General features: G+C 39.9%; 2 protein-coding genes across 4 annotated transcripts; one reads left to right on the top strand and one right to left on the bottom strand.

The window, feature by feature from the left end:
- Positions 1-711: 711 nt before the first annotated feature.
- Positions 712-8,691, bottom strand: LOC139954586 (uncharacterized). 3 transcript variants are annotated; one of them, XR_011788128.1, is made up of 6 exons: positions 8,569-8,691; positions 7,879-7,989; positions 5,573-6,328; positions 4,119-4,245; positions 1,514-1,652; positions 712-1,027 (listed from the first exon to the last, which is right to left on the bottom strand). XR_011788128.1 is itself a non-coding variant. In XM_071954463.1 (5 exons), exons 3-5 carry the CDS (start codon positions 6,205-6,207, stop codon positions 1,581-1,583), a joined length of 834 nt encoding a protein of 277 aa, XP_071810564.1. In that variant the 5' UTR covers positions 6,208-6,328; positions 7,879-7,989; positions 8,569-8,691; the 3' UTR covers positions 712-1,580. The 3 variants fall into 3 exon arrangements, 2 of the variants coding, with proteins under 2 accessions (XP_071810564.1, XP_071810565.1); XM_071954463.1 differs by having other exon boundaries at positions 712-1,652; XM_071954464.1 differs by lacking the exon at positions 1,514-1,652.
- On the top strand, positions 8,117-14,389 carry LOC139954585 (MTRF1L release factor glutamine methyltransferase-like). The gene is made up of 8 exons (XM_071954462.1): positions 8,117-8,709; positions 9,306-9,397; positions 9,880-9,973; positions 10,994-11,107; positions 11,603-11,667; positions 12,517-12,669; positions 13,338-13,547; positions 13,978-14,389. The coding sequence occupies exons 1-8, from the start codon at positions 8,200-8,202 to the stop codon at positions 14,021-14,023; spliced, it is 1,284 nt and encodes a 427-aa protein (XP_071810563.1). The 5' UTR covers positions 8,117-8,199; the 3' UTR covers positions 14,024-14,389.
- The last annotated feature ends 66 nt before the right edge of the window (positions 14,390-14,455 follow it).

Here is a 14,455-nt window from a genome sequence, read left to right as displayed (position 1 = left end):
AACGAAACACAAACTGTACAGCTCAAAAGCATTGATTCTTAATATTTCACGAGATAAATTGTACCCTATGGTAAAAGCAATTTCAGAGTTGTTTTATATCTTAATATTTAATATCACAATTCATCATCAGTTTATATGATCCAAATTGTTTGTCAAATAATAATAATAATTGGCATACACATTGTATCGAAGTGCCTAACACCCGCTTCAGACTGGCACTCCAGAGTAGCGCCAAACCAAATTCAGAAATAAGTACATGAAAAGTTTGATAACTGACGCAGTTAGGAGCAACTGGGCGCGCTAGAAGTCGAAAGATCGACTTTTGCAGTCATTCAGAACGACTTTTTTTTAACATTGATCTTATCATATAAGCCGATGATGTAAATGTTAATTGTTAAAGGAACATGATGCCTTGGATCGGTCGAGTTGGTCTTTGAAAAGCGTTTGTAACCGTTTGTTATAAAATTGATATGGTTAGAAAGATGTTGTAAAAGTAGAATACAATGATCTACACAAATATGCCTCAAAATTGCGTGGTTTTCGTTTTACCTCGTCGACTAACACGGTCGGCCATTTAAGGGAGTCAAAAAGTTGACTCCCATAAATGGCCGACTGTGTTAATTCGCGACGTAAAATGAAAACCGTGCAATTTCGAGTGATACTAGTGTGGATCATTATTTTCTACTTTTACAACATCTTTCCAACCATATACATTTCATAACAAACGGTTTCAAACGCTTTTTTATAGACCAACTCGTCCGATCCAAGGCAACGTGTTCCTTTAAGTTCGCCTGTCTGAAACCAAAATGATTTGGGTGGACCTAGAGGTGCTCCTTATCTATTTGGTTGGGCGCAACACTGGCAAGCCTGTCTGAAACAGGTGTTCTACTAGCCCTACCCCTGTTTGCTGGACCATAAAGATTCCTGAAACCATCTCAACTCCTTTGGATTATGCAGCACCGACAGCCAGTTCATTCATTAATCATTCACATCAGCAATCTCTACCCTCGCAGGTACCCATTTACTCCTAGGTAATGAGAAGCAATTATAGTTATAGTTAAGTGTCTAGCCCTGGACCACATGTGTCACAACCGGGATTGGAACCCTACACTTTGATGACACTATCAGCCATTAGAACTTGAGTTCGATGCGCTCCAGATCACTCCCAAACCATATTCTATAACTGACAGCAAGCCAGCTCAAACCCAATCAGTGCCCTATTTCATGGCTCTGCTTGCTGGCTTAATTCTGCGCTAACAATCACCATTCGTCGCTTGCATGGCAAGCGCCAAATATCTGCGCTAGCTGTGTAAGCATAGAATGCCTCAGAATGTGGAGTACGCACGGGCACAAGCCCAAATTCCCCGCTAACCCGTGGAAAAGCACAGAATTCCCTGCTTCTGTAAGCGCAGATTCTTTGCTTGCGGTAAGCAGAGCCATGAAATGGGGCCCAGTACTTCAGTTAATTATTTCTTATAACTTTAAAAACAATGAAGAATAATCTGGATCATACCACTACTGCTAGAGGGGGTGATGGTGTGGTTGTGAGGGGGTAGGTAAGACGCAAGAGGTGTGGTATGTTAGACATCGACAGTGTCGGGAGAAAATCGTAACTTGGGTATCTCAGCTATTACGGTAGTTGTGATCAACGGCTACAAAAGACAGACAAATAATAAACAAATAAATATCAAAGGAAAATTCAATTTGTGACAGTGTACCAGCAACAACTGAATACACGAAAACGAGTGAACAATTTTAATATGGTTAGGTTTACATTGCAATTTGGGGTAATCAACAACCAGTCAACCTTTTCTCTGCTCATGTTGTAAAACCAAAGGAAAAAGTGGGGGGGGGGGTTCTGATCATATTGGTCCATTAAGTTATTGCGTCACAAGCAGGAGTATCTGCTGACACTACATGCCGTCAATGCAGAACTGTTTACAGTTTTTTCCAAACCTTGAGGTTGGGGCCTAATTTATTTATCGGTAAACAACAATTTAGAAGTCTACAAATATCAAAGTAACATTTAAATGATAAACAAACACATTTTAAACAAATTTAAATAGCATTCCTTTAAAATATATCAATTGATAACAATCTCACTGAATTTTTTTTATTATTATTATTATTATTATTAAGTCTTGTGGATTTTCCACCGAAATCGAGCCCTGCATAATGTAGGGTTTGAATCACTCCTGAAAAATTAAAATAGAGCATACTAAACATGGCTCACTACTTCGGGATTTACATGAAAAAAAGCGAGAAAAAAAGGATGGTGTCCATATTCAAAACAAGGTGTTCTGGAAATGACACCCAGACACCCCTCAGGGGTAACGCAGCACCATGGTAGAGGCGCACAGTCTGCATAACAGCAATTGAGTTGGTGTATATAACCCATGGACCCATCATCCGCAACGTCCGACTGCTACTAAGCAGGAGGATGAGTCGCTGATCCTCCCTGTGCGATAGATATCAATTGCCTTTTTGACCCTATGGGGCATATTGATTACGCTGGCCTCATCATTACTATTACCCTTCTGCCCTTTAAAGGGCAGGTGTCATTATTTTCCATCAGCAGAGATTTTTCTGAGAAGACTCTGACGTGGTGTGACCTTAAAGTGCATTCAGGTGCATTTTATGGCAGGCAAGAGTAGACTACATTTATTTGACTATTGTTAAAAAAATTACAACCTTGTGCATTCAAGAATGTTTCATGGCAGGCAAGACACAACACTGTACTATAAAACACAACATTTGTTTTAAGATCACAATTTCAACATAAAACTAATTGCAAAAAATATCGTAACTCAATATTTTTAACACAAAACTACATTAGCCAGCGAGAACAGGAGAAAATTATGACTGGTCCTCAGGCGTTCTGTAACTCTTAAAGCCACTGGACACTATTGGTAATTTTCAATGACCAGTATTCTCACTTGGTGTATCTCAACATACACACAAAATAACAAACCCGTGAACATTTGAACTCAATTGGCCGTCAAAGTTGCAAGATAATAATGGAAGAAAAAAAAACCTTGTCACATGAAGTTGTGTGTTTTGAGATGCTTGATTTCGGGACCTCAAAATCTAATTCCGAGGTCTGAAAATTAAATTCTTGCAAAATTACTTCTTTCTCGAAAACTACGTTACTTCAGAGGGAGCCGTTTCTCACAATGTTTTATACTATCAACAGCCCTCCATTGCTTGTTACCAAGTAAGGTTTTATGCTAACAACTATTTTGAGTAATTACCAATAGTGTCCAGTGCCTTTAAGGCGTTTCATTTATAAGCCTTCTTATCTCTATACATTTGCGCATGTGGAAGCAGTTCAGACGTTGCAGCTGTCTGCGACTGCTGTGGCCATTTTGGTACAAGGCGTTCCCAGCCGCTATGGTCTCTGAAGGGTAAAATATCATTTGGCCATCACTACTGCTACTGGATGTACACATGTACTAGGGGCGAACTCTGTGCAACCAGGACTTGAAGTTAACACTGGCCAATGGTTTGAGCATCCGGCCAGTAAACTTTCAAAATTTGTAAAAGTACAGCGGTCTTGCTGCATTTTTATTTTAAACTACATACAATACATCTTCCAATTTCGTTGAGTATTGAAGTATTAGCCATATAAGAAGCATGTGACAAATATTCTCTTAGTCTCAGTGCTCGTTCCAAAAACAGCTCAAATGTGAAACTGTGCAGATATATTGTGATGTTCTTCTCATTTTGGTTCCAGTCTAGTAACAGATAATCTCTGGTCTGCTGGTTCAGTAAAGGTTTTGAGCTACACGCCTTGTAGCCTTGTGAATTTTGGCCCCAAATTCGAGCCCTAGAAACCCATCCTCACTATGCTAGAGATGGAATTGTTGTACTGTACCTAGAAACCCATCCTCACTATGCTAGAGATGGAATTGTTGTACTGTACCTAGAAACCCATCCTCACAATGCTAGAGATGGAATTGTTGTACTGTACCTAGAAACCCATCCTCACAATGCTAGAGATGGAATTGTTGTACTGTACCTAGAAACCCATCCTCACAATGCTAGAGATGGAATTGTTGTACTGTACCTAGAAACCCATCCTCACAATGCTAGAGATGGAATTGTTGTACTGTACCAACCTTGGTTGTATTTAGAGGTGTCTGACTGTTTGCTCTGGGTTCTGTCAATAGCTCTGTCTCCCAATCTTCACCTTCCTGGGGGTCGAAGTTGTACAGCGGTAAGAGCTGATGTCGTAGTTTATCAAGCCTGGGTTGAACAAACAACAACAAATTCTTACTAGGTGTGATATTTCCATCGGGGATAATAATAGTAATAATAATAACCAAATTTATAAAGCGCCTTTTCCAAAGGATGCAAAGCGCTAGGGATAATGCAACCAAAAACCAAAAAGAGAAAATGACTAGAATCAAAAACACATTAGATGGAACGATTAAACAGATGTGTTTTTAAAAGTCTTTAAACTGTTCTACAGAAGAAGCGTTCCGGATGTTTGTTGTGAGTGAGGAATATATTAAGTTATTATTACCCTTACAGTACACTGAATGTTTATCAAGCACTGTGTACTCAGTACTTTTCCTATTTCTGTGAAAAATAAAAGGCAAGTGTCTTGGGCGGGATTCAAACCAGTTCGAACCCACAACATTGCTAGAGCAGTCTCACCACACGACCACCAAACTAGCTCGGTGGCTAGAGGCAGTTCCAATCACATGTGTAACCAGCGGGTATCACATCAATTTAATACTCTAGGATGTTATTTGCATCGTGGACCTTCACACTGATGTGGATTTTAAAAGCACTGTGTGCTCACAGTACTTTTATACAAAAACTCTTAAAGGATTTGGGTACTTTTTCAAAATGTCCATAGATTTACATTAAACTTACAGGGTTTGAAGATAATGATAGTGGAAAGCTTCCCTTCAAATATTACTTACTGAGGTGCTGTAGTTTTTGAGAAATGAGTAAAACAATGTCATGAAAATACGTTTGTAAATGCTTAAAATAATTTTGGTCTCATGAGACGAAAATTATTTTCATGACATTGTTTTACTCATTTCCCAAAAACTACAGCACCTCAGCTCAGCACATAATATTTTCAGAAGCTTTCTACTATCATTATCTTCAAACTGTGTAAGTTTAGTGTAAATCTGTGGACATTGTGTTTTTTGTCCTACAAAAAGTACATACACCCTTTAAAAGAAAAACAATTAACAGATTAATACAGGCCTCGGCTACCAGGCTATCTGCTACGTGTTTACTGCTTCACTGCAGCAAACGCAAAATTTTTTCCTGGATGCATGCTCGGGGACGTGAATTTTGACATGCATTACGTCACACAACCAGCCTATTGCATAATTTGACAGGCCTGTAGGCTGTAGATGCTTCGTTTTTGAAAGGACAAGGGCACAAAGGCACACAAAGGGTAAAGGGCACCATATGAGGAAATTGTAAGTTTTGAGCATTTCAAGGGCACCAAGGCAATAAGCAGGGGGCATGGAGGCAATCGCCTTTGTTGCCTCCTTGAAGTACTATCAGGTCTGTTTTGAATGTTCAAATAGATATGTTATAAACTGACCTGATTTTCTTTCTGAGATATGAGCCGATCATAATGAGCATAGCAACTCCGGCCAAGACAACCAGCGGCAACAGGAGATATAAAGCAACATGATTAGTTGAATCTTGCGGTATGCTTCCACCAGTCGGAGTCATTGGGACATTGTCTTTGGACGTTGCAATCGGAGCAGGACCGGGGTGTGTGGATGGTACAAACGGCTTTGGAGGGACTGTCGTTTCTCTGGCTTGCGTCGTCGGCTGCTTAGGCCCAGGTGTAGATACCGGAGACGATGGCGTCATGGCAACTGTTGTTGTTGATGCGGGTTTAGTTATTGCTGGCGTTGGTGTTGATGCTGTCGTTGTGGTTTGATTAGTAATTAGAGTCAGATTTGTGTTAGCGATTGGAGTAATTTCGGGCAGTGTCGAAACAGAGGAGTTCTCCATCGCTATCGATGTTGCATTTGACTGCGGCTCAACAGTTTCATGACTCTCTGTATTCGGACCAGGTTCTTGAGACAGTATAGTGGGTATTGTCATGTTGGGTACAGTAGTCTGAGTGAAAGCTAAACCGAGTAAGCCCATAAACACCACAGATCTCCACAACAAATGATTGTGTAGTACATCCGCAGCAATTCGAGTTAGGATTCGTCCATCCATCGTGGTTTTTGTAGGATTTTGATTAGATTCAGTGAATCTTTAATCAAAGTGATGGTTTCTTGTTGGAGTCAAATGAATCTTGGGATGCCACTTGATCGATGATAAACTCCATTACGGTCTCCTGAATATAAACAAAAACAGACAAAACATGCAGAATTATTGCTTTAACTTTTAAAAAGACTCTACATTTAAATTAAACTGTTGTAATATTACTTTATGTGTAGAGGCCCACTCGTTGAAGTTGGTAATAAGTACTCTCTTATGATCACCTTATAGTGGCAGCAGTGGGATAAAAAAAATGTACTCTCAACCCCCGCAATGGCATGAATGGATAAGCCCTGTTGTAAGCTGCAATAATGAGTGGCATGGAATGTGGTGCCAAGGATTCACACTAGGCCACCTTGGGCCGATGGTCGTATGATGGTCTTAACCACACTGCTTGCTACCATGGAGCAAAATATTGCTCCATGTCGCAACACTCCAGTCCATTTTACTTCCTTTGAGCATGAGAAAGCGCATTCAGGTGGTAATTATTTATAGGTCAAAGTGTTGTGAATAATCCATTTTCTCAAGAGTGTGAGGAGAGGCTCTGCAGACATGGCAGATCTAGAGCGAATCTTTACATGAGAAATAAATATCAAAATACAAAAATGCAACAATAAAATTAATGGTTCGATTTGATAAAAAAAATAGCACCCCTTCCCAATATCTTTTTTAACCTTCAACCCCAATCAAATAAAAAATCTGGGCCACATGAATGGTCCTACTAACTAAAGCTTAAGGAAGGGATTGAGAGCATTTTATTAATTCTACCTCCTGACTACACATGTACTCTTACAAATAAGAATGAGGTTCGTTCCGCTATCGTCATCATCTGGATCCCGACACATTCATGGAGACGATAGCGGAACGAACTTCGGTAATTCTAGAGTAGAGTACCTGACCTCCCATAAGGTTTACCACGATAGCAAAATATCAAGAGGGCGCTGTTGAACCCACACAGAGATATAATGTAAGCCCCCTCCGACTACAAATAACACATTGCAGTTCTGAAAATGTCAGACCCAACATGCAGGTAAGTGGTCAGTTCATCATCCAAAGACCATGGTGGTCAGCCTGTCGCTATCGTCGTCAGCCAGGTCAGTCAGGATATTGCATAGTTGCGATAACGTAACCCTCCTGCCGACGGCGTTGCCAGGAGGGTTATGTTATTGCAACTACATATTGCAAAGAATGCAAGTGAAGTAAAGTCAAAGTCGGAAAACTTTCCGTATGCCACCACCACTAATGATGTAATTACTATATTATTTCATATCAACAGATCAAATGAAAAAGTGGTGGCGCCATACGGAAACTTTTCCTCAAACTCAACCATAACCCCCAACCCCCCCTTCCAAATCCAAATTCAACGGCTGAACTGATTGTTTAAATAAACAAATAAACATTATTTACAAATATTAAAATAAAAAAATAAATAAAATGTTTATTTAAATAATTTAACCCCAAATAAAAACATACCACGCAAAAGCTACCCAACAAAAGGCCAATCAATGATGTCCCTTCAATTCAAGTTAAATATTTCTACCTCAATGCTAAAATAAAAGGACGGCCAGCTAATCACTTCACTTCGTAATAAATTAAGAATTTAAGAAAATATAAATTAATACTCACATTGTTTTTCTAGTTTTATTTAGGTCATCCCACTCTGTTCTCATCTCACAATTACATCGTTGCTGTTTTGTGTGCAAGTGATCTGTCATGCATGCAGCAGCAGTCGATCATCTGTGAAAATGAAAAGATCATTATTTCACAAATTGTAAAAAGCGCCACCATTCGACCAGACACGGCTAGTTTTTTTCCCTTCCATCTATTTTATATCTTTTCATCAACAAGCTACTAGAGGGAGAATTCGAAGACCCGTTCCTTCCATCCAACTTGCATTCAAGTATTATTTTCATCTGCCGATTGTCGAATTCTGAGACCATTGAAGACATGCCGAGATCCAAGGTTTTACAGTGTCTGTCTGCAGTATCCAAATCGAAGTTTTCAGTGCCTGGTGTTTTATTTCATGCACGTTGTGGATCGTTGATATTGTTTCAAAAAGTTTCGGAAATCAGTTCTGTTTTTAATTGTTGTCTCGGCACCCAGCATTCATCATTACTGCATTGTTCTTCATCCAAACAAAATGTACTCGATGAAAGTTTTCGCAACTGCAGAGACAAACATGCCGTAAAATTGACTCCGTTTCCCACTCCATGGTTTCCCAGAGCAACATCTCCGGGCAGTAAATTGGTTTCATTTCCCTACTTCACATGTGCCCATCTGAGGGATAAATATTCTTCAGCAGAGCCTACCCCTTACCTGGATGGACCGACCTTATTAGAATGTAGTACTCCACAAGCTGCTGTCAAGTGGTGGAATGATTCATTTTTAAAATGGGGTGTTCCAGATCCTGAGGTGTCAGCAGAGTTTATTGTGGCACACGTTCTGGGATTCAAACAGGTGACAAAAAAGTTTTTGATTAGTTTGAATGATTTGCATAATTTAACTTTCCTGGGTAAAACTTATCAAACTAGAATATACGAATTAGTGATATAAAAAATAAACTTAGTTAACAACTTCTAAAATTAAACTTTCTTATTAGTTATTCTAATCTAATTCTAAGTAATTTAAGAATGAGATTAGAAAAGTTGTTTCTTCTGAAATTGTCATAAAAAATAAACTACTTTTGCTTTTTATGGATTTTGACAAAGTAGTTTTTCTTTTGGATGGATATTTATTTCAAAGCAAAGTAAATATTCTGTTAAAACAAAAACCATTTAATTAAAATAAAAAACAGAAACACTTAAAACTTAAAAAGCAATTAAAGTTTAATTGTTTTTTGGTTTACTTGTTGAAAGATGGTGTGAGATTAAAAAATGACAGCAATAAATGGCCATCCCCGCCCCTTTTTCCACTTATAAAGTCCGACTAACTTTGAAGAATTTTAGTCTTGAATGAGAAATGTGTTCACTCAGAGGTCAGTTCATCATTTATTATTGTGCTTGTGGTTTTGTGTGAGATGTACGTTTTACTCTTGTCTCCATGTTTATCTTCAGTTCCATGAGATGTTATGTCAAAGGTCACAGGGGTTGTTGACTGGGAACGAGCTCGACCAGATCAACAAGTTATGTAACAAGCGAAAGGAGAGGTAAGAACCGGTTACACAACCACAGGAGGGAGCTGTTGCATTATTATAGGCAAACGCAAACAGTTAACTGTTCTGGGATGTTTAGGTTGCAGTAACATCTTCTACTTGTTGGCCAGTAGATTATGTTCTTTTGAGATCTTGTCTTGCTTTATATTCTACAACCGCGAAGTAGATATACAGAATTCGGGAAACTTCCCGAAACATTATGAGTACTTTTGGAGAAGTTAAATTTATAAATATTGGGCGAGTACAATAGAGCAGAATATTATCTGGTGAGTTCTGGACTGTTCCAGTTCCAGAGGTGAATTCTGGACTGTTCCATTTCAGTAGGTAAAATCTGTACTGTTCCATTTCAAAAAGCAATGTTAATTGTCCTTCAAAATCTATTGCTTATATATTTATCAATTATTGTCAATTCTCACTTGTCCCAATAGATTAATTCCAATAAATACAGACTTATTAATTTTCAAATATCTTGGCAGGGTACCAGTCCAGTATATTGTTGGCGATTGGGATTTCCGAGACCTTGAGATAGTCGTCAGACAACCTGTTTTCATTCCTAGACCAGAAACTGAGGTAAGGGAGTAGATGGCTGGGCTTACTAAGCTTTAACTTTCTTGAAGATTATGAAAGGAACCCAGAAGGATGATGATAAGATGCTATAGTCTCCCATTTTAGCCTTTTGTCAAGGCCTTCATAGACCTTATCGCAAATACTCGGTACAGAAATGGTGCGCTCATGTGATGAGACAGGGAGGCCTAGATGGTATCAGATGGTATGCCTGCAGGTACAATTTGAAGTAGAGGCCGCCCTTAGCTGCGCTGGATAGCCAATGTGACAAAGTGGAGTGGTAGAAGACTAAAGCATGGGAGAGCTGAGAAGAGCAGCGATTGAAAGACACCAGGGCCCAACTTCATAGAGCTGCTAAGCCCCAAAATTTACTTAGGCTGATATTTCTTCTTTGATAAAAATAGGATTACCAACCAAGTTTTTTATTTGTTGCATATTGCTTGTTACTGGTATTCAGCTGTTGTTTGCTTATCCTGAAAATCACGTGGAATTTGGTTAGTAATCCTGTTTTTATCAAGGCAAAATTTCATGTTAAGCAAATTTTTGTGCTTATCAGCTCTATGAAATTGGGCCCTGGTGATTCCATGGATGGCGGCGACTCCAGGATTGCACCCCAATACAATTGGAGGATGAGGCAGTCATTGACTCAAGTCTTTTCTGAATGATGATGCGCGCAGTAGGCATGGAATGAGGTGCATGCTGGTCTAGCGAGGGATCAACTTTGATCGCAAGCTAGACCAGCATTCACCTCATTCAACAGTTAGCGCTTGGGCAATGGGTATTTGCGAGAAGGTCTATAGCAAATTGCTTACAGCCTAAAGGACTATGTAATAAATATAAAAAAAGTTAATGTTGTGACGTTGAGTCTTTCTTGAAGGCTTTTATTTTTTTGTTTAGCCTTCTAGAAAGACTTAGCTAGGGTTAAAACGGCAGGCCATTAACAATTTTTGCACGAAATTTAAACCTGCAAATTACTCACTGAAACAACTCTGCTGAATAATGAATATTCCTTTCTTTTTACTGCAGATGCTTGTTGACGTTATAGTGGGACACTACTCTGTTGATGAGGAACTACACTTTCTTGAGATCGGGAGTGGTAGTGGAGCCATCAGCATCTCCATCCTCAAAGAACTGCCTTGTGTAAGGGACATTGAAAAGAGAAAAATCAATTGAATGTCACTTTTCAATCTTAAAAAAGTACCTTGGTCATTTTATATAAAGCCTGTATTTATATGCACCAGAACCTGCTAAGCCAAGGAAAATCTTGCTTATCAAAGCCATGTTGCCAGCTAACATGTCGTAAAGTTTTCATTGTTGTGACTGGTGCCCTACTAACTTTTTGTTTTGCTTAGCAAGCCATTTGTTAAGCAGTATTTTCTGCTAAACAGCTTTATGAAATTTGGCACTGTTTCCCAAACCCTCCTCTAACAATCCCACAATCTTTATCGTTTAGGCCTAATTTGTAATCAAAAAAAAAAAGTTAAAACAAATTTAGTGAAAGAAATATCACCAAAGACCAAGGATTGCCTTTGAAACTAATAACACTCCACACTAATGACATCAAAAACTTCATTAAGTTGTTTTATCACAATTATTTTCTACAAAGTTTGAAGTAATGTCATTTTATATTTATAGGCTTGTGTAACTGCAATTGACTGTAATGAGGAAGCTGTGAAACTCACCATAGAGAATGCTATCAGGTATACATGCCAGGATCCTTGATCATGTATTTTGCAAACCATGAGTATACGTGTGCATAAAGCGCTCACCTCTCACCACTGTGGCCCTGGTTCAATTCCCAGTTCGATTCCCGGCTAGGGCCATAATGGGAGTAGAGTTGTGTGTTGGTTCTCTCCTATGCCACAGGGTTTTATCTCTGGGCCCTTCGATTTTCCGCCCTTGGGGAAAAATCAAAATCTGTGGCTGTGCTCTGTGTTCATATACAGGTTGACTGCCAATGGCACCCTTGCATGCGTGCGGCCCGAGCATGTAGCCCTGTTTTTCGTCCAATTCAGATTCTCAGCTGTGTGCCAGTATTAGGACGGATGGTATATATCCTTGTGCCAACTTGCACTACTGGCGGGCAAAATGAGGGAACATCGCGCCTTTTTGTATTGGGCTGATAGTGGCGTGACGTGTGTCTGTGTGATTGCATAGTGCACAGTTTTATGACATTTGCCAACCAATCTGTACAATAACGAATCGATGCACTTTACATTAGTGCCCTGCAGTCATTATGCCAATAATATTCCTTTAATCTTTCTCAGCTCCCTGTGAAGTATACAGCCCAAGCTGTCGTGGCACTCCAAAAGCTTTTTCATACACAATATCAACCCTCACAGGTACCCAGTTATACCCCCGAGTGAAGAGAAGCCATATTGCTTAAGGACACAAGTGTCATGACCATGATTCAAAGCCACACTCGGCTGACTTAATCACCAGAACTTGAATCCGATGCTCTAAAACACTGTGCCATGGCGCCCTAATAAAGCGAAGTCAGGTAACACTCTCTTCACAATTTTAACAAAACTTTGTCCCTTGTCTACCAGACTAGGTGTACAGGACAGAATGTCAGTCCACTGTGCTACCATCACCTCTGAACTGCCCAATTGCCTCAAAGGGTTCTCTTTTGATGCCATCGTTAGCAATCCTCCATATATACCAACCCAAGACATGGACAATCTGGATCCTGAGATAGTTCTGTAAGTTGAGTAGAGGACAAAGTTTTTATTATATTATAGTTATCCATTTGACTAACAGACGGGAAACCAACTCCCAAAATGATGCAACCAAGATTCACTTGATAATTCTTCGATGAATCTGGTCCAAAGAAGCAACTTTCATATAAATTTATATTTTAATAACTAGAATAGATTCTAAATAGTGGTTTATCTTTGGGTGTCCCAAAGCAGGTATCATTATTTGCTTCAAGACAGCTTATTTAGATGAAATATGAATTATAACATCTATTGGAAGGACAAAGAAATACATGTACGTGTCTGGCTTATGGACAAAAGTGCCATGGCCAGGACACGAAACAACACTCAGCTGATCAGAACTTACACTGCTCAGCCTGGTAAGGATTTAAAAGGTGCTGTGGCACAATTAGCAGCCACTGCTAGGAAACAGTCGGGCAAACCCTTTCTCGTCAAACTAATAAGTGTTACTCGATTCATTTGCGAGCATTAGACGACCAACAGCTTTACATCCCATCCAAAGGACAAATACAAGTCTTGTTTGAGCACAAAAGTGGCTAGGCCAGAACATGAACCCACACTCTGCTGATCATAAATGCCAGGGCTCAGGTTCGGTGCGCTTCACTGCTCGGCCAAGACACACCAATAATAGTTTTAAAATTTTTTCTCTTTAGATATGAAGATGAGCGAGCTCTCTGTGGAGGGTCAGACGGTCTGGATGTAATCAGAGACATTTTGTCTAATGCAAGACATCTTATGAAGTCTGGGGGTTTCATTTGGTTTGAGGCAGACACCAAACATCCAGAAGGAATCCAAGAATGGCTGAGGAATAACCAAGATACCTGCGTTGAGTTTGTCAGAACATTCCAAGATTATAACGACCGGTGAGTATGTATGCACTCTCACGTAATCAATAAAGGAATGACACTAGACTTGGTACTTCATGGAGGCAACAAAGGTGAATGATCATTGCCTTGGTGCCCTTAAAATGCTCCAGTAGAAATTGTCAATTATCTTCTTAAAGGGGCTTTGTTGTTGTACTCAACACAGACCTGTGGTTGCACATTGAACTATAGTAACTCACCCAGTCATCCAGTTACTGCATGCACGTGCACACTCTCCCTAGGGAGGGATGGAGGGCACACACATGCAGTAAATTGGTGCGAGTTCATCCATGTACAGCTTTAATTGCAGAGGCCTTTATCCTGCAGAAATTTGACGAGGCCTAATCACACGAATCCTTCCTTGCATATAACACACTTGAAACCATTTCTAGTATACCAACTCATGTACATGTGTATTTATCCATTCCAGGTCCCGATTCTCTCAACTGCTGTACCAACATCCTACAAACAAGTGACCTCAAGTGAGCTAGCTGGATCGCAGTGAAGGGGTGTGCGTTTGTTTAGATGATCTTCCTGTTTAGCATTCAGCAGCTACCACCCAAAAAGGGGGGGAAACACCTTCTCCGAGTGTTAAGTGCAACAGATTTTTTCAACGTGTGCAGTACACAACACACGGGACCAACGGCTTTATGTCCCATCCAAAGGACGGAGCAATAATTGTTAAGTGTCTTGCTCAAGACCCGGACTCAAACCCTGGCTCTGCTGGTCAGAAACACCAGAGCTTGGCCACGACACCTTGCATGTCAAGACAGGTGTCAAGACAGGTGTCAAGACCTGGACTCAAACCCTGACTCTGCTGGTCAGAAACACCAGAGCTTGGCCACGACACCTTGCATGTCAAGATAGGTGTCAAGACAGGTGTCAAGACCTGGACTCGAACCCCGACT

The sequence above is a fragment of the Asterias amurensis genome, chromosome 2 (assembly GCF_032118995.1).
Source record: "Asterias amurensis chromosome 2, ASM3211899v1".
NCBI lineage: Eukaryota > Metazoa > Echinodermata > Asteroidea > Forcipulatida > Asteriidae > Asterias > Asterias amurensis.
This window is presented reverse-complemented; position numbering and strand designations above follow the sequence as displayed.